This window comes from Onychostoma macrolepis, chromosome 14 (assembly GCF_012432095.1).
Source record: "Onychostoma macrolepis isolate SWU-2019 chromosome 14, ASM1243209v1, whole genome shotgun sequence".
In the NCBI taxonomy this organism is placed as follows: domain Eukaryota; kingdom Metazoa; phylum Chordata; class Actinopteri; order Cypriniformes; family Cyprinidae; genus Onychostoma; species Onychostoma macrolepis.
In genome coordinates, this window is record NC_081168.1 from 23,878,135 (window position 1) to 23,901,849 (window position 23,715).

The 23,715-nt window shown below is 37.6% G+C and overlaps 1 protein-coding gene and 1 long non-coding RNA gene across 6 annotated transcripts in view; one reads left to right on the forward strand and one right to left on the reverse strand.

Annotated features, from left to right (window-relative positions):
- LOC131553663 (protocadherin alpha-C2-like) overlaps window positions 1-23,715 on the reverse strand; it is a 120,902-nt gene that overhangs the window by 6,253 nt on the left and 90,934 nt on the right. For 3 of the 5 annotated variants that reach the window (XM_058798489.1, XM_058798488.1, XM_058798486.1), the window contains exons 2-4: window positions 7,308-7,366; window positions 3,614-3,699; window positions 2,533-2,562 (exon numbers count right to left, since the gene is read on the reverse strand). In XM_058798489.1, the coding sequence (XP_058654472.1) occupies window positions 2,533-2,562; window positions 3,614-3,699; window positions 7,308-7,366 (175 nt within the window). Of the gene's footprint in view, window positions 1-2,532; window positions 2,563-3,613; window positions 3,700-7,307; window positions 7,367-11,978; window positions 15,105-23,715 lie in introns of those variants that run through there. The other 2 variants (XM_058798484.1, XM_058798485.1) reach the window with 2 other exon arrangements.
- LOC131553683 (uncharacterized) lies at window positions 13,878-18,800 on the forward strand. The gene is made up of 3 exons (XR_009274229.1): window positions 13,878-13,926; window positions 18,168-18,331; window positions 18,494-18,800. It is a non-coding gene; the product is annotated as an uncharacterized LOC131553683 (long non-coding RNA).

Sequence of the window (23,715 nt, forward strand, 5' to 3'; positions counted from 1 at the left end):
GCTGCTGACAACAAAACCGACGGTGTCGTCTGATTCATGCATGTAGTTTTTCTTGTCTTATACGGTTTTAAAAGCTTGGCCAAAAATCAACATGCCATAATTTACTGATCAAGCTCTCTGTCCATCTGTCAAGCTCCAAATCTCAGCAAACACAATACAAATGGTCCATATGATCCATACACTATACACTGAAAATTCTACGATCAATAAATCACGGCTTGCTTTTCATGACTTTGACTTATCAAATTAAATTAAACAATTTTGAATTAATTTTTAAGTTAAATGAGATTCAGCTCTTTTTTTAAAACCACTTTAATACGTTATAAGTTAAAATGAATCGTGTACATTCTACAACTGACTGAGATGCATTACATTATTCTCTGTAAATTTTGCCCTTTGCAGTATCCTGCTAATTTTTTTGACGAAGAGGCATTTTATCACATTTGATTCTAAAGATCTATAGTTTTTATGTTTCACATGACTTGATAAACATTCTTGAACAGGCCTGAACCTAAGGAATGCAAAACTACAGCAGTGAGAAACGTTTCAGTGAACAACCTCTGTTTTAGTCAGTTTTACCACAAAAGATATCATATAGTTCCAGAAGATATAATATGTGACTATAGATATAATATCGATTGATTTATTCGGCCGAGTTACAACTATTTGAAAATCTGAGGGTGCAAAAAAAAAATAAAAAAATAAAAAAAAATAAAACTATTGAGAAAATCACCTTTAAAGTTGTCCAAATGAAGTTCTAAGCAATGCATATTACTAATCAAAAATTAAGTTTTAATATATTTATGGTAGGAACTTTACAAAATCTCTTCATGGAACATGATCTTTACTTAATATTCTAATGATTTTTGGTATAAAAGAAAAATCGATAATTTTGACCTATACAATGTTTTTTTTTTGGCTATTGCTACAAATATACCCGTGCTACTTAAGACTGGTTTTGTGGTCCAGGGTCACATACAAAGAAAGAATAGTATGGAATACTTATACATTAATTATTATATTAATACTTATAATTTCTTTTAGGAGCTTAATATAATTAAAAGTTTGCTAAATTTCTTTTTTTGTGTGTTTTATGGAAGAAAGATAGTTTGGAACAAAGAGATACAGTATATACATTAAATAATATATAATTTTCCATTTTTGGCTGAAATAATGTGTTAAAAAGCTAAGCAGAATCTGAGACTTGGCAGCTTGTGAAAGATTTGTAAACGAGACAGAAAAACAGTGAATAGGAGAAAGAAAGAAAGAAAGAAAGAGAGAGAAAGAGAAAGAGAAAGAGAAAAGAAAGAGAGATGGAGACAGAGAGAGCTAAAAATCTAAAGAGGCTTATTTCATTCATTTCCAGTCTTTGCTTTTGCAGTCATCATCAGAGACTTAATTAGAACAAATTGCTCTTTCATCACCAGAGTAATTGTGCCCATTTTGTCCTCTCTCCCTCCTTCTCTCCCTTTCATCTTATTGAAACTAAATTACTTTCATTATTTCAAACACCTCCAGAAGTCACATCATCATTCCATCCTAGAGGGTCGAGCCTCAACCTAGACATCCGTGACCCTCACGCAGAGTTAATTAGGAAATTAAATATTCATTAATTGTATCCGAGTTCCTACCTATGACCTTGTGACCCAGGAAATGATCCCAGACAAAATGGTAGAGAGGTTTATTGCTGCCTTCATGTGATGTACATCATACGCCACCACAAGAGCAAGTCTGTTTTTATGTAATTCTAAAATTCATCACATTTGTATAACAGGATGTTTATTTCCTCAACATAATGTTCTACACTACACCACATCAATATTATATGGCTACAAACACAACGCTACAGCGTGATGCAATTTGTTATTCTAAGCATGTTTTTGTTGATTCTGACTTAAAATGTATTTTATATTAATATGTTTTGCCCTGATGGTTGTGGTAATCCATTTATGGGTGATTTAGAGTGTGTGCAGACATCTCTGATTAATAACCGAGACTCCGTCTTCTACAGAAAGACAGGTGATTCTTCAATTATTTGGAGTGCGAGAAAGAGACTAGATGGGCAAAATAGGAATGGAATCTAATATTGTGGATTAATTACCATGAGCGGACATCTCCACAGCGAGTGAGAAAGAATGTGTGCGTGTTTGTGTTGAAATACTCTGAGCTGACCATTATTAATATTCATCTCCTAATCGAATCATCTCTCTGTGCTTTCGCCACGCTCTCTCGTTCACCGCTTTGTACTGAGCTTCTCTTTCTTGCTTTTGCAGATAACCTCCGCATCCCCTCTGACTGTGTCATTTCCTCTTCCAGCTGATAAACTGGATTTATGCTTGATCTGGTCAGAGCTGTGGAAATCGGTGTCACTCTCTACTTCATCACTTAGCTGAGATAGGCCACCTGAGCGAGCTAAACGTATATAATCCAACATTAAAACCAGGGGATCCCACTGTGATCAGACTGTGGGAAAATGTACAATAGCAGTTTTAAAGGAATAGTTCACCCCAAAATTTTGCATCTTTTACTCACCCTCGTGTTGTTTCAGCTTTGTTCTAATGTCTTTATTCCATGAAACACAAAATGAGACGAAGCATAAAATATAAATAAAAATGTAAACTTGTTTAAAATGTAAACAGACTTAAAATCTCTTATTTTCTACACAGTGAAAGAGGAGAGTGATTTGTACTACCAAGCTCTAAAAACAGAAAAAGTGCAATAACGGTAGTTTATCTACTGTATATTACCAAAGACCCCAAATTTATTCCTATAAATCCCCAAAATAATGTCATTATTTACAGATAATTTTTCCCTCCAGTCCAACATCAGGGTGAGCAAATGATGATGATAAATCTTAATTTTGGGTACATAAACACATTTTGAGTGGGCTGCTTCCATTATGAATTCATATTTACTGTTACTACTCAACATGGCACAAAAAAGGCAGATTATGGTATCACTAATGTATTGCAGTGGTTTCTGAGTTGCTCCCTGAACTACTCGGCTAGGTTTCCTAAAGAAGCCTCATGTAGGTCATATTCCTTATATCCTGCATGACTGCAACAGCTCAGCTCAGCAAAAGAGGCCAATGCAGAGGAGACTGCAGGGAAAGAAGCATGCAAGTGAAAGAATGATGTGAGACAGAAAATAAGAGAGTGATAGTCTTGATCGGGGCAGGGGTTGATAGAGTGATAGATGGTCCTGAGGGGTAATATCAGTGAAACTGTGAAAGACAGTGTTACAGTCCTGCCAGGACACTCAGAGGAAAGGTGTATTACTCAGTGGTTGCTCTAGATCTGAAGAATTAATATGGGTTTTCAGTTATGTTTCATTTAAGTATATACCTGGATTAAGATGTTTCTCACAAAAGAATATACACATGAGTTGAGTATAGAGCTATAAAGTCAATGTGGATAGCAGCTCAGAACATCAGGACTTTCAATTTAGTTCAAGCTCTTCTCAAGGCAAAACAGGAAACAGAGAAGCATCTGAGACTCTATTTGATGTCAATCTGATTAGAGAAACAACTAAGAAATGAAAGAGATCTCATTTTAAAATGTTGAATTTCTTCAAGAGTGTTTCTGCTATATAGAGTTTAGATTCTATATCTTACCAGGAGCGCTGGAGACGGTGGGCCAGTTCTGAACCAGAACTCCTTGAGCACCCTGCATCACGGATGACTCCTCCATATGGACCGAACTATACACAAAGGAGAAAGTTTTTGGAAAGAAAACTATTAATTCACCTTTTATTTAAACAAACAAACAAAAAACAAACCTCGATTTGATTGAAATACAACATTGAAAAGCTGTGAGCTTTGTTAAATTAATACTAATAATATTTTCAAGATTACTACTAGTATTACTACTATGAAGGATCATAATTTACAATTCTGCTCTATTTATGGGTTTCTTAAATTTAAGCACAAAAAATTAGATATTCTTTACAGTATGTACATTTTTTTTCATACTCAAATTGTCACAGATCCCACTCTATGAGAAAAGATTTGTCTGTAGATAATGTCCTAGATTATAAAGGACTATGTGTGGCATGAAAGTAGGGTTTATGTTTGACCTGGGCTGAATGATTGAGTGTGAGTATATGCAGGTCTTCTGTGAGAAACTTGGATTAGAGATTACGGATTAGGTCATGCTCCTCTCTGCAGTCACATTACCTCTGAGATTAAAGTTTACACTCCTGTGCAAATTTCACACCAAATACTTTCTTTCTTACACACAAACACAGCTATCGGTGTAATTTGTGCAGTTGATCATCCTGCTTCAATTGGAAATGTGCCATATTACGGAAGTAAAATGTATTGCAAACTCCATTTTATGTTGACTCTATATACACCCACGTTTGTGTCTGCGTCAGGAAAAAGCCTTAAAAATCGCCAGTAGCAGAAAATCAAACCAAGCTGGAGATTTCTGTTACTCTGAGAAAAGGGTGCTATCACTTGATACGTTCTCTCTGTTGCTCTGTGTGCAGCTGCAAGTGTGTTAAGAAAGGATCAGCTACTGTGCTCAGAGTGGCTGAAAACATGAAGCACTTATATTTGTTCCCAAACATCACAACATCATAAAAAAATGGTGGAGAAATGTATTTCAGAAGGTAGCTGTTGAATGCTTATGTTGATTCGTATGCTGGACTTAAACTGTCTCTCTATCACAGTACCCTTTTTTAGCTCATTCTACACGCTAATTATGGCATACTGCCATCAATGAATTTAGTATGAACACTAAACTTATAATTATAGACATGGTAAAATGGTAATAATCGTAAAAATGATTGATTGATTGATTGATTTCTGCATTTATTTGATCAAAAATACATATGAACTTTCAGCATCATTACTCCAGTCTTCAGTGTTGCACGATCCTTCAGAAATCATTCTAATATGCTGATTTGCTACTCAAGAAACATTTCTGATTTTTGTCAATGTTGAAAACAGTTGTGCTGCTTCATCCTTTTTGTGGAAACTTTTCCTTTTTTTCTGGATTATTTGATAAATAGAAAAATCAAAAGAACAACGTTTTCTCGGAATAAAAATCATTTTTACATTATACATATGTCAATTTTTTCATACTCAAATTGTCACAGATCCCACTCTATGAGAAAAGATGTGTCTGTAGATAATGTCCTAGATTATAAAGGACAATGTGTGGCATGAAAGTAGGGTTTATGTTTGACCTGGGCAATGACTGACTGAGTATATGTAGGTCTTGACCATTTGAACATTTCTGATTATTGTCAATGTTGAAAACAGTTGTTGTGCTGCTTCATCCTTTTTGTGGAAACTTTTCCTTTTTTCCTAGATTATTTTATAAATAGAAAATTCAAAAGAATGTTTACACAAAATAAATCTTTTATAACATTTCAGTACATATCTGTACTGCCACTTTTGATCAATATAATGCATCTTTTATATATATATATATATATATATATATATATATATATATAATTGTTAAAAGATAAATAACATTGCTAATCTCCCTATTTGATTATTTTAGCATGCCAGTCACTCTTCAGTGGATAGATAAGTATTATGAACATAAGAGCAAATACACCAGTCTTTGGCATCATCTTCCATAACAGAACAGAAATATGTCATTTTAAATGTGAATTTTGAAATACAAGAATTAATATGTTGTGACATTTCTAATATTTGCAATCAACCAGTAATCAGGTAAAACCCATCCAAAATTATCCAAAGACAAAGCATGCAGAACAGAGGGGGGTGGGTGGAAAACCACCATTTTAGTTGCCCCCCTCTCTCTCCTTCTCTGATGAATGTTTGCAGTCCAAGGTCAGGCAGTTACTGCTGCTATTACATGCTGTGTGTGTGTGTGTGTGTGCGTGTGCGTGTATGTGGAAGCCATTTTAAAGAGCTGTGAAGCAGCAGTCAGTAAGGCTAATACATTATTAATGAGAAACATTGGACCAAATACATGATCCTCAGCTAATGTTCAAACATCCTCCTTCTCGCTTTCTCTCTGTCTGCCTCTCCTTCCCCCTGCTCATTTCTGCCTGCATATCAATGTCATTGCTTTCTCCACTGATCATTTCTCTATTTAACATGCAAAAAGCAATTTTTGCATAAACCTGTTTGGCTTTGGTGTAAATAAATAAATAAATTTAGGAGAGTAATGATAAAATAAAGGTAATGTTTGCCCTCGCAAATCTCACTCTGATTGTCTTTAGCACATTGTTACGAGGTTGCTAGGGTGTTGCAATTTAAATAATTCTGGTCTCTGGATATGGTTTGGATCCCTATGGATCTTACTTCACTTATTAAAGTAACAGCAGCAAGTAATGTCACAAACTATTTTGCATGTCAAAAAAAAAATATATATATATATACTTGGGAGTTAGGGTTTGTTTAAATTCTAAACTCTAAAAATGAGCAACAGTAAATATTAATAAGAAGCCACTGACTTTACAAAGAAACTATCAATGAAAGCCTTATAAGTTTGCCTTAAGACAGAGAAAGCAAGAGCATCATAAATGTGAAATTAATTTTGCAGCGGTTTCTCTAGGCACATAAATTGTGAGACAGGAATCTGATTTAATGCATGAGAATGATTTGCGTGGCTGCATTAGCTCTCATTAAACCTTGCTGTAATTAGGAGGGAATCAGTGTACCACTAATGAAGATCGGAGGTCATTCAGTCACACACACATAGCCCTGGCATGTGTGAATGTGCTGCCCAGTCTGTTGTCTACAATGTCCTTCGTTGTCTTCGTTTTGCCGACATGGCTGCAGGCAATACTTCAATCGCCGCATGTGACCTACTTCTGCTTCCACGGAAATTGTCGCTGTACAGCTGTACTGGTCATTCAGTGGCTGCTACATCCATATCAGACCATTGGTTGATTCACAATGAGTGGTGGATAACTATATGCTACCCAGCACGGTCCAGTGGTTTATGGGTAATGTAATATCTGTGCACATGAGTTTCCATAATCATATCAACATCAGTTGTTTTCATAGGTAACTACATCCATAAAATGTCCGGAAATTGCTGTCTTGTAATATGTCTTTCTTGCCTTCCATTCACCAGATTTATCCATTTAAAGAAGTCATTATTATACATTTTATGTAGTAGTTTTACTGTGGTCAACATATAATCTTTATTAGTACATATTTTGTGACAAAACAGTACGAATGGTTTGTGATAATTCCTCCTCAACTTTGGAACAATGACCACAGAAAGAAAATTTACTTACTATTTATTTATCCCTTTAAAGTAATAGGGCATATTCAGCAGATGACAACAAAAAAGACAAACCCAATGAAGTCTTACCTTTGCATTCCTGCTCTAAGGGACGCTGAATATCTCCAGTCTGAACTGGGAGCTTTAGGCTGAGAAAGACAAAGACAAAAAGAGAGAGAAAGAGATGACAGTAAGCACTGGTGCGGATCAAAAAACCTAAATCATCTCATTAATTAATCATGCTGGAGTGTAGTCATATGGTCATGATGGCTGCAGGACTCTGGCTTTGAGGAAAGGGTTAGAGTTGGGTCAAGATTTCATTCATATCTTAAACATACACATTTTTACCCTCACACAGACACACAGACATTAATGCCAATTTGAGATGCTCATCATCAAAACAAGATTTCAAACAACCACTCAAACAAATTAGATGAATAAGGGTCATAATACCCTAAAGGAGCAGTAACAGAAGGGTGAGATCGGTTTGAATGAGTCTCCTCAGGGAGAAGGAAACTGATCGGCAGTTAAAAATGCACAAGGTGAGTGAATGTCATGAAACCTTTCAAGAACATGTCTAGGTCACATTTCATTTCAAAATCAAAAGAACAGAAACAAGACACTGCATATTGCTTAAAGGAAATTAAGCTTATTTTTTAGTACCATAAAGATGTATGGCATTGTGACATTGTCATCAATGAGAATATGGAGGAAATGCTTGCTTGTCATTAAATGTCCCAATGCAAAAAAAAAAAAAAAAAACCTAAAAAAGGATTCTAAAATAGAAATTCATGAGTCACTCTCCATAAAAGCATAAGTGCATGAATGAAGATGTAAAATAAATGACATTTTCTTTATGCAAAATTGGAATATAAAACACTAAAATATTTCTCCCCTTCTAATTTTAGGGTGAATCTTTGTTTACTTAGTAGTATGTAGTATGATACACACCCTTTGCCTCTTTACAATCAATGTAAAATCTCCTCGCATTTAAAAGGCACAGCAGGACATTTCCGCTTGTTTTATGCTGCCCAGATTTTCAGTACTATCAACTTCAATATACAAAAAAAGGCAGGCATGGCATCTGTGCTCCCTACCCGTCCTTTTGTCACCTATTTTCCCTCTCACAAACATCTCCTGGAGGACATTTATCAATGTGAAATCCAATTCAAAATGTAATCAGCAGGGCCTGCTTTTCCTCCACACAACACACACATCCATCATACAAGCCTGCAAGACAACTACTATACACACCAGCTAGCAGTCGTGCACAAAAACATCCCATACTAACACTGATGTTCAACCTAGCATGAACTTTTCATAGATGGTATACAAACTGTCAAATAAAACCTTTTATAAAGAAAGGTTGAATATAAATCAGCTTCACGTAAATGCACCAGGTCTGTAATGACCACATTTCAATGGCCAAACCTTTAATATCAAGGGGAAAACACACACACACACAAAAAAAAAAACGCACAAATGCAACAACAAAATAACCCCAGAGGGTTTAAAATGTATTGTAACCATCTGATACACTAACTGTTTCACAGTAAATAAGCATATGTAGGAGGAAGACTTTTGAAAGGGGTTAAATCCTTTGAAGAAATTAAAGACACTCAAATAAAGTGAATATGGTAACAGAGAGGGTTGCTGAGCAAAGAAACTGGTGATCTGTTTTTATTCACCTCACGGGTCTTTGATTTATCACTATGTGTGTGTGTGTGTGTGTGTGTGTGTGTGTGTGTGTGTAAGTGTGTGAAGCAGATAATGAGTTCAGTCTGATCTCTTCTCACCAGCAGTTCCTTACTCTTCTTTTCCTTATTTTCTCTCTCTCAGTTCCCTTCTGAGTGGACACACCTCGCCTAGATACAGCATTCGCACCTCTGCACCAACCAATCACAATCCTTCCGTCCTTTTCTTTCCAAACCGAACCAGCCAATCAGCCACCAGAAACGCAGAGCTCAGCTCCACTGCCACTTAATCACACACAGGGAGAACAAACATGACTGACATTTAATGAGAACAGCTGAAATGAGCCAGTAATTACTTCACAAATAAGAGGCGCTCACACAGAGAAACTATTTTCGCATCCAGTAATCCTTGAAACACTCACAACCCGATCAACAACACAACATAAATGCCCTCAGTTTGTAATGATGATCTCTGGTGAACTAACAGAGCAGACAGGGAAGACTTCATTTGTAATAAACTGCTGGTCATATTAAGGCTTGAAAGACTGAAAAAACTCTGATGCAAAGACTTGCTGATAAGACAATAATTTCATCTGTTGGGAATGATGCATTACTCAGTGGGGCAGCACGATTTACACTGAAAGCTATGGTCAATCTAACAGGGTTTAACAACACAGAAAGAGAGTGGTTCCTTTCATAAAATAAAACAAAACATTAAATCTTTAATTTCTAACCACCATTATTCTGGGCAGCGATTATTATTGGATTCTCTCAAATTTCCTGAGATTTACATATCTAATAGTAAGTGTGTATGACATGTAAAAAAATAAAAAGAACCTTATACAAAAGAATGACTATATATCTATCTATTGTCAGAGGACCAATCATGCTAGCCTGTGTTGACAGATTAAAGGCCTATCACAGTTGGTTTTAGTGGAAGATGTCCAACGTGAAGCTGTGTAACTAAACTGAAGCTTGACTGCAAAGTCTCTCTAGAGAGATTTAAGTGTGGGTACAGAGAAACTGGAGTGTTGTTTGAGCTTCACACCTCTAAATATAAACACACCCAGCTGTCCTGAAACAGCGCACTGCAGAACAGGCTGGAGAGAGGGAGGGCGAGAGAACAAGCGTGGAGAGAGGGAAAGAGAGGAGAAAAAGAGAGCTGCAAGGCTGATGCCAAGATTACTGAACCCTGATGAGGCTACTGTCCGAGAAAACAAGGAACTCATCAACATCTGAACACTTTCTCATGAGGTTAACATCCTCAACAGTTCACTGTTGATCTACCACATCTGTTTCCTTCATTCACTCTCCCTTGTCTACACCCCCTTCTCCTCCTAAACTCAGCAAAAATCAGAGTGAACAAAATCAAAGTGAACAAGAGTATGACAATTCATGGTTGGTATCTTTTAAAAGGTCTTACAGCATCTGGGGGCATTTCAATTAAGTCTTAAAACACATAGCAATGAAGTGCATAATCCAAAATGAAGGTAAAAAAAATTTAGTTTTTTTAAGTGTACTGTATGCAATTCTCACACAAATTACTTCATGTATGTACATGAGATGCATCTTCCCACATAAATCAAAGAATCCTCCTCACCACTCACTTACAACTCCTATGTGCCAAAATCTTTAATAATCAACAAGCAAACAACAACGTTTGGTAAATTGATGGTTTATCTGGATATTAAAATTAGGGTAGTAAAAGTTTCAGGAAATCTGTAGACATATCTCCCATACAATCACCGTGTGTAGTTCTCATTACCAGGTAAATGCTTCTAAATTCTTATTGGATTCTAAATTCTTATATGCTTCTAAATTCTTATTCTTATGGACGCTTTATATTGTCTGAATTGGATTTTGAATAATTATGTTGATTACCTGGTGAATAAATTGTCATGTTTGGATTAATTACGAATTACTCTGAAATTATTTTCTCAAGTAGATAAAGTGAAGGTCTATGTTATCGTAAATCTGTGTCCAGTGTTCAGTACATACTAGATTTCAGGTTAGATAGAGCAGGTGGGATTCTAGGTGGATGCAGCAGGTGGGATTCAAGATTTCTGGCTAACTGCTTGACTTGCTAAGCTGTTATGCAGTTGCATTCACTGTAGGGGCTAGACAAAATTACTATTAAATTAAATGGCAAGCATGGGCGCTTAAATAATATTAGTCATAATTTCTGGCTAATGATCAGACTGGTGAGTTTGCAACCGTGAGATCAGTGTTAATGGCAGTGAAAGACTTTGAGCAACATAGATTCCTAATGAACGACTAAAATATAAAGTAAAGAGTTCAACAGAATGATCAAACATTTATCTAAATTTGATTATCAAAAACTGATGTGTAAAAGGAAATTAAAGGAAAGACAATAACACACAGGAATCCTTCTGTCAAGCCAATGGCTACCATCTTTAGACCAGTGGGTGGTCCCTACAGAGCACTTCTCTCTAAATTCATAACTGACGAAATGCAATTTGATGACAGCTGTAAACAAGTGGAAAGAGAGTCTGATACCCTAAATCATCTAAACTGCACATGCACACATTCTGCAGTTCAAACTGAAGATCGCTGCTGTGAATTAATGAGGCACAAAAAGAAAAAGAAAAAACGCTCCAATATAACAGGATCCATTACTGAGCCCTGCTGTACACCAAGCAAAACACCTGTTCTTTCCACTGCTGAAACAGGCCTGTAGCGGTACTGCAAAACGTCAGCAATACAACTAAACAACTTCACTAAACTGTCATTTTGTTTTTGAAGTTTTAAATAAAAAAGATTATTGGAGTATGTTTTACTAGCACCTACTTGAAATAAATTGTGAAATTTACTAGCAATTTCTGATTGAAAACTGTTTCTACACCACTTTTGTGTGTGTGAGTGAGTGTGTATTTGGAAGCAAAACAAAAAATGTTGGGGCTACTCCTAAATCATCAACACATCTGAGGGTGAAAAGGTACCACATTATTGAAGAGAAGAGAATTTCTCCTCTCTTCATGCATGGATGAGGCAGATAGATGGATGAGTTCCTTAATGGATGCTATAACAGTGTGGGCACTGCACACACCTGTATTGCCGTAGCGTCGGGCATGCTCAGTCTGCGCACAAACTGCCCACTCTGTCCTGTGAAGAAACGGTCTGCCCCCGAGCCCCAAGTCCCACTCATCGGCCGGCCCGTATTGTAGAACATAAAAGTGTCACTTCCTGAGGTGGCGGTCAGGCAGGTCTTATAGCAGTATGTTTTGGTTAAAGAGCCATTTCCTCGGACCTCAATGTAGTGTGGCTCCACTTTTAGGTCTCTCCGCATTACCGCAGACTGTTGCTGGACTGTGATCCCGCCAGCAGCACCCCCACCTGCAGCTCCACCTCCTCCGCCACCTGCAGCCACAGCACCACTTCCACCGTCTTTGGGTGACTTCTTCATTGTAGTCTTCTTTTTCTTCCTGGACCCACAGCAAGGTGAGCAGGAGCAAGCATCAGGCTGGCTGCAGTAAGCATGGCAGCGAACAATTGCTAGGACAAAGATGGTGAGCAAAAAAACAAAGGTGGTTGCACTGAGGGCAATGATAAGATAGAGGGTTACATGGGAGAATATCATTGTGCCGTGTGGCCTGATAATGCGTTTTGGGTCTGGGGCCACTTTGGGTGGGAGCTCCATAACGGCAATGTTGATTGTTGTAGATGCGGAGCGAGGAGGCAAACCATGATCTCGTACATGCACTGTGAGGCTAAAGACTGTAGAATTGTCCTCGTTTACTCGCCGTGTTGTGCGGATTTCACCTGTGTATTCATGCACCTTAAACAAGTCCAATTCTGGAGGGTGATGGAGGCTGTATAGCAACCAGGCATTTTCTCCAGCATCTAAGTCCCAAGCCAGGACACGTGAAACAAGGACTCCTGCCTCTGAGTTACGCAAAATAGTCTCTGTGGAGTGTGAGCCATTTGCCCCTGGGAGAACAAATTGCGGGCTGTGGTCGTTGGAGTCCATGATGTAAATATAAACAGTTGCCACTCTGCTCAAAGGTGGCACACCGTTGTCTTGAGCTTTAACCTGGAAATGAAACTCACGCAACTTCTCGAAATCAAACGATCGCAGTGCATACACCTCACCTGAGGCGGGTTTGACAGAAACATATGTTGCCACTGAAATACCATGGTTGTTGTCATTTAGGACGGTGTATGTGATGCGAGCGTTCTCACCAGCATCAGGATCTGTTGCCTTGACGACGCACATAGGTGTACTGGGTGCATTGTTTTCTGAGACATAAACAGTGTATGAAGTCTGTTCAAAACGTGGTGGATTGTCGTTTACGTCTGCCACTTCTACTCGTACCGTCATTGACGATGAAAGAAGTGGTGTTCCACCATCCGTGGCTGTAACTGTGACGTTGTATGATGCTATTGTCTCCCGGTCCAGGAAGGCAGAGGTAACAATGGTGTAATGGTTTCGGAATGATTTGATTTTAAAAGGTAGATTTGGGGGGATGATGTCCAAGCTGACCTGCTTGTTTTGTCCAGAGTCTTTGTCATTTATGCTTATTAAAGCCACCACAGTGTCTGCACGAGCATCCTCCCGAACTGGACTGGAGAGAGAGGAGAGTACAATCTCAGGAGGATTATCATTCACATCCAGCACCTCCACCACCACTTTACAGTGCACTGCTACGGCCCCTTGGCCTCTGTCTGCTGCCTGGATATACATCTCATAGCTGTTGGTTTCTTCATAGTCCACATTGCTTTTAACTCTAATTTCTCCACTGTCTGTGTCTACGGAAAACACCTGCCTCACTCTATCTGGCGTGTAAGAGCTAAATGAGTAATATACCTCCCCATTGGAGCCCTCATCTCTATCTGTGGCATTTAATTTAATTACCAGAGCGCCAACAGGAGAGTTTTCCCGCAGTTTCACTTTGTATACGGAACTGCCGAAGACTGGCACGTTGTCATTGGTATCCAAAACGCGCACGTTGATTTTGGCTGTGCCTGAGCGCGGAGGAGATCCGCCGTCAGTAGCGGTGAGTAGAAACTGGTGGGACTGCAAAAGCTCACGGTCGAAAGGCTTTTTCAGCACGAGCTCTATGTGTTTTCCGTCTGCAGGTGGTTTGGTTGAATCGAGCGCCAGGTGTTCGTTTGAGGTGAGGCGATAATGGCGCACGGAATTTGAGGCGTCGTCAGAATCCTGCGCGCCCTCAATGGAAAACCGCGCGCCTGGCTGTGCGCCCTCGGAGATCTCCAACTGGTACTCGTCTCGCGGGAAAAGCGGCGAGTTGTCATTTGCATCCAAAATCTCAACATCCACGTTGTGCTGTTCGAATGGGTTTTCTAACACCACATCAAGGCTTAGCGTGCAGGTGCCGCTGAATTCACAGAGCGTTTCGCGGTCAATCCGGTCGCTTATAACAAGCTTACCAGTTTTGTGGTTGATGCTGAAGTATCGCCTCGCACTGTCGGAGCTGATTCTGATCCGACGAGCCGAAAGCTTTCGCAGATCCAGCCCGAGATCCCGAACAAGATCACCAACGACAGTGCCGCTCTCCAGCTCCTCCTGAATGCTGTAGCGAATTTGTGCATTTGTAAGGACACTTAGTAGAACAATGAAAAAACAAAAACAAAGAGGCACGTTCTCTTTTATGCAGCTACATCGCCCTGCAACAGCCATCGCAAGCTGGCAACATCCACAGACGGATTAAAAACCGCTTTCCGCCTTGAGAGCTCCCCGCGCAACAGCTCCAAACCACGGCATCCAAAAAACGGGCGGACTATGAGCAGGATGACCAAAGCCTCCGCTGCGCTGCCTTTTTAAACAGACATTTTCCTGCTTCATCCATGTTCTCTCTTTTGTTTGCGCCCCAGCTCTTTTTTCTTCTCTCTTCTCCGCGAAGCTGACTCTCGTTTCCCCTCACAAGGGTGCTGCCTATCGCTCCCTCTCTCTCCTGTCCCCCTCCCTTACCCTGTGCTGTACAGGCGGGGGATGGGAGCAACGCGCTCTAACCAGCGCAGCTCACTGCATTTCAGCACCTCCGAACAAAAACATCGACAAGCTTATTAACAACCAGATGCTCCACGAAGAATAAAAAAACACAAATATAGTAAGAAAATGGTCGTTTTCTCTCGCCTTTAACAGCATTCGTCTTGTTTTCAAAACATTCTCATTAATATCGATTTAAAACACGACTGCATTCAATCACAGAGACAGTGCCACCGCCCTTTTTTCATTGTCTCCTCTTCTCAGCGCACAGCTGAGGTGACTAGATGGGATTCTATACAGTAAAATTGCTCACATTAAATGACATTTCACATACATACGAACGACGAATTATATTTTATCAAAACATATTTGACTTTTAATGAACATATAAATTTGATTTGCAATTTCCTGACTGGTTTGTTCTCGCCTTTCATTTCAGAAAGCCATCTCACTTCTCACTGTCTATGCATTCAATACTGCTGACAGCCTTTATAGTTAGCCGTCAGCATTCACTCGCTGGCCACTCACTCGCTCTTCCTACTGTTCCCAAAACTGACAGATTAAATTGTCACCGATTACAAATGGAGCATCTCTGACTGCTTTGCCTCCCCCACACATTTCCTTCCACTCTCTCTCTCTCTCCTCTTTTGCTTTTACCATGGGGCTCATCCACTCGTTCATTTTTTATGTACAAAACAGGTGCAAGCCAAACGTTCTGATGCAAGCCAGCCCACCAACATAATGCCACTTTCCTCTTCTGTACCTGTGAACATGAAAAAAGTGCACACATACGCTACGTGCAATTTAGCCATATTTTTCCAATTGATCAACAGCAAACCAGAGGAATATAAAAAATAAGGCAAACGCAACAAAGCGATTCATCCTAAGGATGCAACATAAGAAATGCTGCAATACAAAGTTACAAGAAAAAAGAAAAGGAAAAAAAGGTCTAAAATAGAGATAAAATGAAAGTATAAAACAATAAGCAGAAAATTCCCTCTCTCTCTCTCTCTTTTTTTTTTTTAAATAAATAAATAAATAAATATATAAAGTTAGGGATGCTCACGGTAAAGATGACGGTTCGAGAAAGTCATTTTGAGCCCCGGGGCGCCGCTCATTCACCAAACGCAGGCTTCTTAAGTGGATGCAAGGTTTGTAAAAGTGAGTGGAGATAGGTAGGTGCATAGCCAGTGGCTATTTTCTACGCAAGCAAAAAAATGGTCTAAATAAATAAATAAACAAATAGTCGTTAATAATATTTACGCATTATTAGTTTAAGACATCCAAAGAGCATAAATCAAAAGATATAAAAAGAAAACTAAAATTCCGCACATTCCTAATACGGCTTGTGGGTCCAGTTCTGTTGCAGGCCTTTTGATGCCAAGTTTCAAACGAATAACTGTACCTCACATGAACCAATAAAACTCTTTAATTAATCAAGGCCAGGCGGGAAGTTGCATCAGACCGCCAACAGTCCTGACACTGTATCTATTAATGTCCATTGGGGCTATTAGATATCCATTGGAAGCTATAAACTCTGGGCAGTGTATTTGGCTCTCTCTCTCTCCAGTCAGACATTAGCACACATCTCACACATCCGAGCCGCCAGCTCACGCTGTCTCTGGGCAGAAGTGACCATACTATGGATTGACGGTTAATTCCTGTTTTTAATTAAATTTACATGAGCTCAGGTCATCGTCGATTCAAGAATCGACGATGACCTGAGCTCATGTAAATTTAATTAAAAACAGGAATTCGATTCAATTATAATGTCTATTTCGTCTAACATGATAAGCCAGCCCCATCTCACTGCAATTCGTATATATTTTTACGAGATGGCTAATTCGTACGACCTCACTCGTACAAATTCATACGATTTTTGCTAAATCGTACGTATTTTACGAGTTGCACAATATGTATGAATTTGTACGAATGACCTACACCTAACCCCGCCCCTAAACCTACGCGTCACTGGGGTTTAGACAAATCTTACAAAATCGAATTCGAATTAAACCTCGTAAAATACGTACGAATTGGTCGTGACAGCTATAAGCACGAAGGCGGTCCTAAACACATGGCTACCACAGAAATAAACCTACCCTGACAAATATTTACTTGATTAAAAAATGTGACAACTAGCGGTGCAATTTGACGACAAGTGATGTCTGGCAGGCTTTGCTGTACAAATAGCAGTGCTATGTTTAGGTTAATGTTTAGACGGAATGACCTAGAAGAACCTGGTGCTTTGAGTCATCAGGCCACAGGGCGAGTAAAAGCTCCCCCACATTCCACCCTCCCTCGCCTCAGCTCGCCTCTCTCTGCCTCTGGAGAATCCACGCGCCCACGATAAGACTGAACGCAGCGACGCGCTCTGATCAGAACTACGGTGTTTAAAAGACAGAGAGCGAGCGAGAGACAGAGAGAATTTTGAATTTTTCTAGCAACTTTAACAAAAAGATTACTCACTTAAAATCTTTTTTTTTTTCCAAGATTTTTTAAACCATTTCATAAAAAGATTGTAAAATGAAGTTCATTTTCAACAACAGAACACAGAGCTCTTCTATGACACCATATTCTTTCAAAAATATTCACAATAAAGAGTCCATAGCTTTGTAAAAACAAAAATCAGTTAAAAGCCTTGATTTGATCATAGCTGTAAACACCCTTTCAACATTATATTCAATTTTTTTGCTCAGTTTTATCTCTTCTGCCAATATAAATGGCCATTTTGGCTTTACCCAAAATAACATTTAACAACTGACACTCATACTTTCGTTTTTGAACATATTTAAAGCCCAAAATAAAAGTTTTCACAGAAAACTTCTCATTAAAACAATTGAAAAGATTTTGCAAACCATCAAATAAAGGCTTAAGTCTTGAACAATACAAAAAGTTATGAAAAACGGTCTCTCTCTGAAAACAAAAAGGACATTCATTGCTAACACCTGGATTTAAAACAGAAATAAAAACCATTAACGGCAAGAGAGAGAGAGAGAAGAGAAGAGAAAGGGGTGGATCTTTAATCTTTAAAAAAAAAAAATAATAATAATAAGCAATAAGTCACATAACTTGTGTGTATATCAGCAACAAATTTGCAACAATACTGTACAATGAATTAGAGCTATTTATACTGCAGATGTGGCTTGCCTCATTTAAAAATATTTTATATATAAATATATAAAATAGTGAAAAGAATATTCAAGGCAATATAAGGCAACTATTAAATTTATAAAAACTATTCTTTGCACATTCAAAGTCACCAAATGTATTCTTTTCTATTTTGCTCAGCAAAGGTGAGCTCTGACTGCGCTGCCCTGACATTTCACAGACGCTCCCTGCGGGACACACATGGCTGTTTACGCCCATTTCAAAGAGGAGGAAGAAAAAAACCCTGCGATAATCTCGCCAATTATGCACGCAAGCTGATCCAAACACCTGCCCTTTCCTTCGAGGTCTGTCTAGCATGTACACGCACACATTCTCTCACTGTCATTTTCTGTCTCTCATTGTGCTGTGATGCATTTGTACAACATTGAAATCTCCCTGTCTTACTTGTTGGAACTGCATCCATCTGCTGTCTGCTGCTAATTGTTTTCCCCTCTCTCGGGTTTTAGATGAAGTTATCTCCTACTTTCTGCTCAAACGGACACCTGTCAGACTCAACAAAAGGACGCTGTTTTGCGCCTTCTGAAGCCAAATTTCATGCAAATCAGTGTCTTAAATGTTATGCAATGGCTGAATATTTCTGTATTGGGAGCTTTTTTTTAATCAACAAATAAAACCCTTCATTCTGCAATTCTTATCGACCACCCTTAACCATTTATTCACTTACTCTGAAATTAGTCTGTACAATTTTACATCTTAACTTCAACTTCCTCATTTTCTTAGCTATTCTAGATGTAAACAGGACATACACACATTATTTACCCGCAGTGGCATCCAAAGTCTAAGTCCACTTTTTTGTGTTTTGAGACCACTTCAAAACACAAAAGCAAATAAACTTTCAGGATTGACCATATTACTAAAATTGGATAGATAGATAGAAGGTAGGTAGATAGGTAGACAGATAGATAGATAGATAGATAGATAGATAGATAGATAGATAGATAGATAGATAGATAGACAGATTATCACCTCTCTGTATCAGAGTCTCACCAGAGTTACTGCTAGATATTAATTTCCAGCTCTACTCACTCATTATAAATGACTCTGAAATATTAACATTGGATCATTACAATGCAGTTATTGCCCCTTTAAAAAGACATTCATTAGACTGCAATAATGGCTGTTATGCAGAAAAGAGCTTTGCAGGCCCAGCTTTGAGACTGTCACACAGTTGTTAGAGGTGAGTCTGAGTAGAAACGTTTATGAAAGTGAATTCTCTATAATTCATGTGTTGAATTGTCCTCACGTGTCTTCATAAAATGAGGGTCATTATGGGAGTGTGTGAGTCAGTGTTGTCTGTCTAAAAAATGTGTGTGAGTCAGTTTTGTGATTTCTGTTCGACTGGGGCTCCCCTCTTCATTGTCACACAGCTCAGGGCCATGAGTGATGACCTCACTGCACTCATCATTCACAGTAAAAGATGACATCATCAGAAGACCACCATGCTCTATTTGATAAACTATTTATTTATTTAATTTTTACTACTGTGTATCTAATTGGATATTTTTCATAGATGTTTGTTATAGAAACAAACATGTAAAAAAAGTATTCTTTAAATATCTGATACAATTATATATATTTGCTCAACATTTAAATAAAATTCTACACCTTTATTGTACAATTTACTGTAAATATATTTGGATATTTGTTTTGATTAAAGCTTTGCAATGGTATAAACTACATGAAAATGTTGAGCCATATGTTTGTTATAGAAATATTAATTGAACATTTGACTTTTTCTTAATGTTAAATAAATGTTTTATTAAAAATAAATTAATATAATTAAATAAAAATGTATGAGGTATTCTATAAATAGTTTATAGAAATATAGAATTCTATAAAAAAGATCTAATTAAATTCTACATTTGTATTGTACAATTTAATGTAAACAACTTTGGATATTTGTACAGATTAAAACTTTGCTATATTATGAGATAAAGATATCAATATCATGCTTAATAAAGTTCAGCTTTTTCCTCTCCTAAATTTTATTTTATTTTTTTGTCTATCATCCTTTATTTTATTTCTAGGAGACCTGCATATTAATTGGATATAGGCTGAAAGGCCAAGAAGAAGAAAATACTCTGGGCGTGTCAGCATGAACTGGATGTTGTCAAACAGAGGATGGGTAAAGTCAGACCTCTATGGGTACAAAGAAGAACTGCAGGTCTGCATAACTCATATCAGAATACATGTTGTCATGAGCCAAAGCAGCAATGGGATGGAATTTAAAAAAAATAAATAAATCCCTCTTTGCAAATTTAATCTCTAAACACTGTTATGCTCTTATCTTCAATACTTATGTCTGCCAGACATTTCCATGTTTCTCCTGCAGTGTGATCTATTTTTAATAGATTGTCCTCTTTTCCTTCTCAGCTACTCTTAAATAATGGTTTAATTGTAGAATAAACTGGCATATCCTGGCCAATCATGAGAATATTCAAATTTAAAGAGAAAAATTTAAAGACAAGTGAGTGAGAAGGCAAATATATGCATCTTCTTTCTATCTTTCGACATTGGTAAACATCACAACGTATGCAATAAAAAAATGTGTAGAAATAATTTACATTCAGAAATTGTTAGCAAATCTGACAGTAACAAAGAAACACCAAGAAAATAAACATTAAGTAGAAAAAAACTGAAATTGTCTTATTGTAAAACATACTCAAATAATCTGTTTTATTTACAACTTCAAAAAATGATTTATTTTAAAGAACTGTAATTAAATTGAATCATTGCCAGAGCAAATATTTACATTCTTTCTCTAATAATTAAAACTCCCAAGATAGGCGTTACTAATCATAGCCTAGATTTTCAAAAAAGCATTCAAACTTCTAGTACATCTTCAAAAGGACATTTTAGGGACAGCAGAATAAATAAAACATTCAGAATTCTCTGTTCTATTCTCTGCAGGCACAGCTAAATGCACCCAAAACGCTCTTTGCTTCTGTAAACCAACGTGATCCCCGGATCTGTGATCCCAAAGCATGTGTAATTTCTCCTCCATTACATTTCTCCGTCAGAGAACAGTCTATGATTTTACTAAACACAAAACAAGTCAACCTCCGGGACCCCGATAAACCCTGCTGCCTCAGCACTGGCTGCCCTTCAGAAGCCTGATTCTAAAATAGACGCCTGTGGAGGTGAAACAAAGCTATCAGGCAATGCAGACAAGCCTCAGTAGTCCTCTGCACAGACAGAGCTGCAAAGCCACTACTGAGAACCCCATAAATGCTGTGCATGTGTGTGAAAGCAAGAATAAATCAAGCAGCCAGGTTTTCCATTATTTTTCTTTTTGCCGCTTGCCCTACAAGAACAGTTTTAGAGTCAGTGGACATTCAGAGCTTAGGACAGACAAATAACGGTATATATATATTTCCATGTTTCTCCAGCATCATATATATATGTATATGTATGTGTGACCCTGGACCACAAAACCAGTCTTAAGTCGATGGGGTATATTTGTAGCAATAGCCAAAAATACATTGCATGGGTCAAAATTATCCATTTTTCTTTTATGCCAAAAATCATTAGGATATTAAGTAAAGATCATGTTCCATGAAGATATTTAGTGAATTTCCTACTGTAAATATATCAAAACTTAATTTTTGATCAGTAACATGCATAGCTAAGAACTTCATTTGGACAACTTTAAAGGTAATTTCCTCAGTATTTAGATTTTTTGAACCCTCAGATTCCAGATTTTCAAATAGTTGTATCTCGGCCTAACAAACCATACATCAACAGAAAGATTATTTATTCATCTTTCAGATGATGTAGAAATCTCAATTGCGAAAAATTTACACTTATGACTGGTTTTGTGGTCCAGGGTCACATATATATATTTCAGAATGAATGCTGAAATATTATAATAGCATAGGGTAATAGTTTACAAGGGGAAAAGTACCAGAAGCAGCAGTTTTAATCTTGTATTAATGTATTTTAAAATAAAATAATAATAAATTACCAGAAATAATTACAAAAACTGAAGAAAAAAACCCTACATTTAAACATGAGATTTATTAAGTAAAAATGCTAAAATCGTACTTTATTGCAAGATGGACGCCAAAACTTTATTTACAGTTTTGAAAAACAATTATTTTCACTCTTTAATGGTTTTGTACATTAACAGCACACAGTAGATCTACACACAACAGTTGGGATGCTGCAAGATTATGGTTTTATTTAGAAGGTTGTTAAATGAGTGCATTAGCAAAAAATAGCTGCTTAGTTTGCCAATTTTTACAAAGTTTTTACATTGTGGTTTTCAAAGAGTTTTGCAAAGACAAATGTCCAGGCTTGTGTGTCCTATAATTAAAACTCCTTCCAAGTATGAGCTAATATATGCACCAGACTTGGCTCATGACACTACATCTAAATTATAATACTGGAGCACAAAATGTATTTTTGTTAGCAACAAAATTTAGCCACTCTGTGGAAAAGGAAGTGATTTTATTAAAAAAATCATTCTGGGCTTTCACTAAAAACAATCAGGGTTTACATCCTGAAAGCACCACTGGCACCGCCCATGTTTCATCATCTTTTCCTGCTACTTGTCTCTCCCTCTCTTTCTTCCTCTCTGTCTCTCAATGAGCCTATGATAAATTCTGTCATGTTTAATCAGTGGCTAAACTCCCAGCGGCTGCTGTTTCTCCACTCACACTCCCGAGAGTGAATTAATTCAGCAAATCAGGTTTTTATTGTCTCCCCGACACCCTCATTTGTTTGCCTGATACCACCTGCTTCCCCTTTTATTCCCTCTTTTTCATGAACATGCTCTAAATCTACGGTCTCTCTTCTGTTAATTTACCATACCAGCTCACCACACCCTTTATGCTCACACAGACTCCGCATGCTCTTTCCCGTTTTCTCTCCCCCCTTGCTTTCTCTCGGTCTCTCTCTCACTGTGTGTGTGGGTGTGGCAAAATGCAGCATTGGCTGGTTGTAAAGAAACAGAGCCTGGTCGCCATGACAACCTGAAGATGAAGGGATAAGAAAAGACACTAAGTGCCAAGATCGCAATGTAACATCATTATGGCACGTGTTTGGACAGGAAGTGAGGGAGACAGAGTAGAGGGAACAAAAGACACATATGTTACTTAATTAACAACTGGTCAATGATTGTGCCAATAAATCATGTGCATTAGCTCATAACTACGAATGGGTAATGATGGGGCAAAAAATATTCAATATTTTATGGTTTATTTTGCTCTAAGCTCACTTCAGGGAGTCAGGGGGACCATAAACCTAACCAAACAGCTATTATTACCAATTTTATTCAAAATGTTTAAGGCTAAACACAATAAAGATTCTGCTGCAAACAAATTTTTAAATCAGAGTTACATATTGATTGATTTGAACTGATTGATGGACAAAGTTGAAATGTACCAACTATAACAACATTTTAGCAACTAACATTTGCATTACAGATGCAATTCAAAATTCTTTGCTTTAACAAGAACATCTCATTCTTGCAAGTCATGAAGAATTTGAAGGAAAATGTTCTAATGACATTGCCTTGGGAAAAAAAAAAAAAAACATTAAAATATTTCACTGCAAAATAATATATTGTGAATAATAAATCTATCCAGCAGCACAGCTGATATTGAATTGAGTTTCTGTTCATACGAGTGGACCTCTTTGCATTAAAGCACATTACAAAAATGTAAAG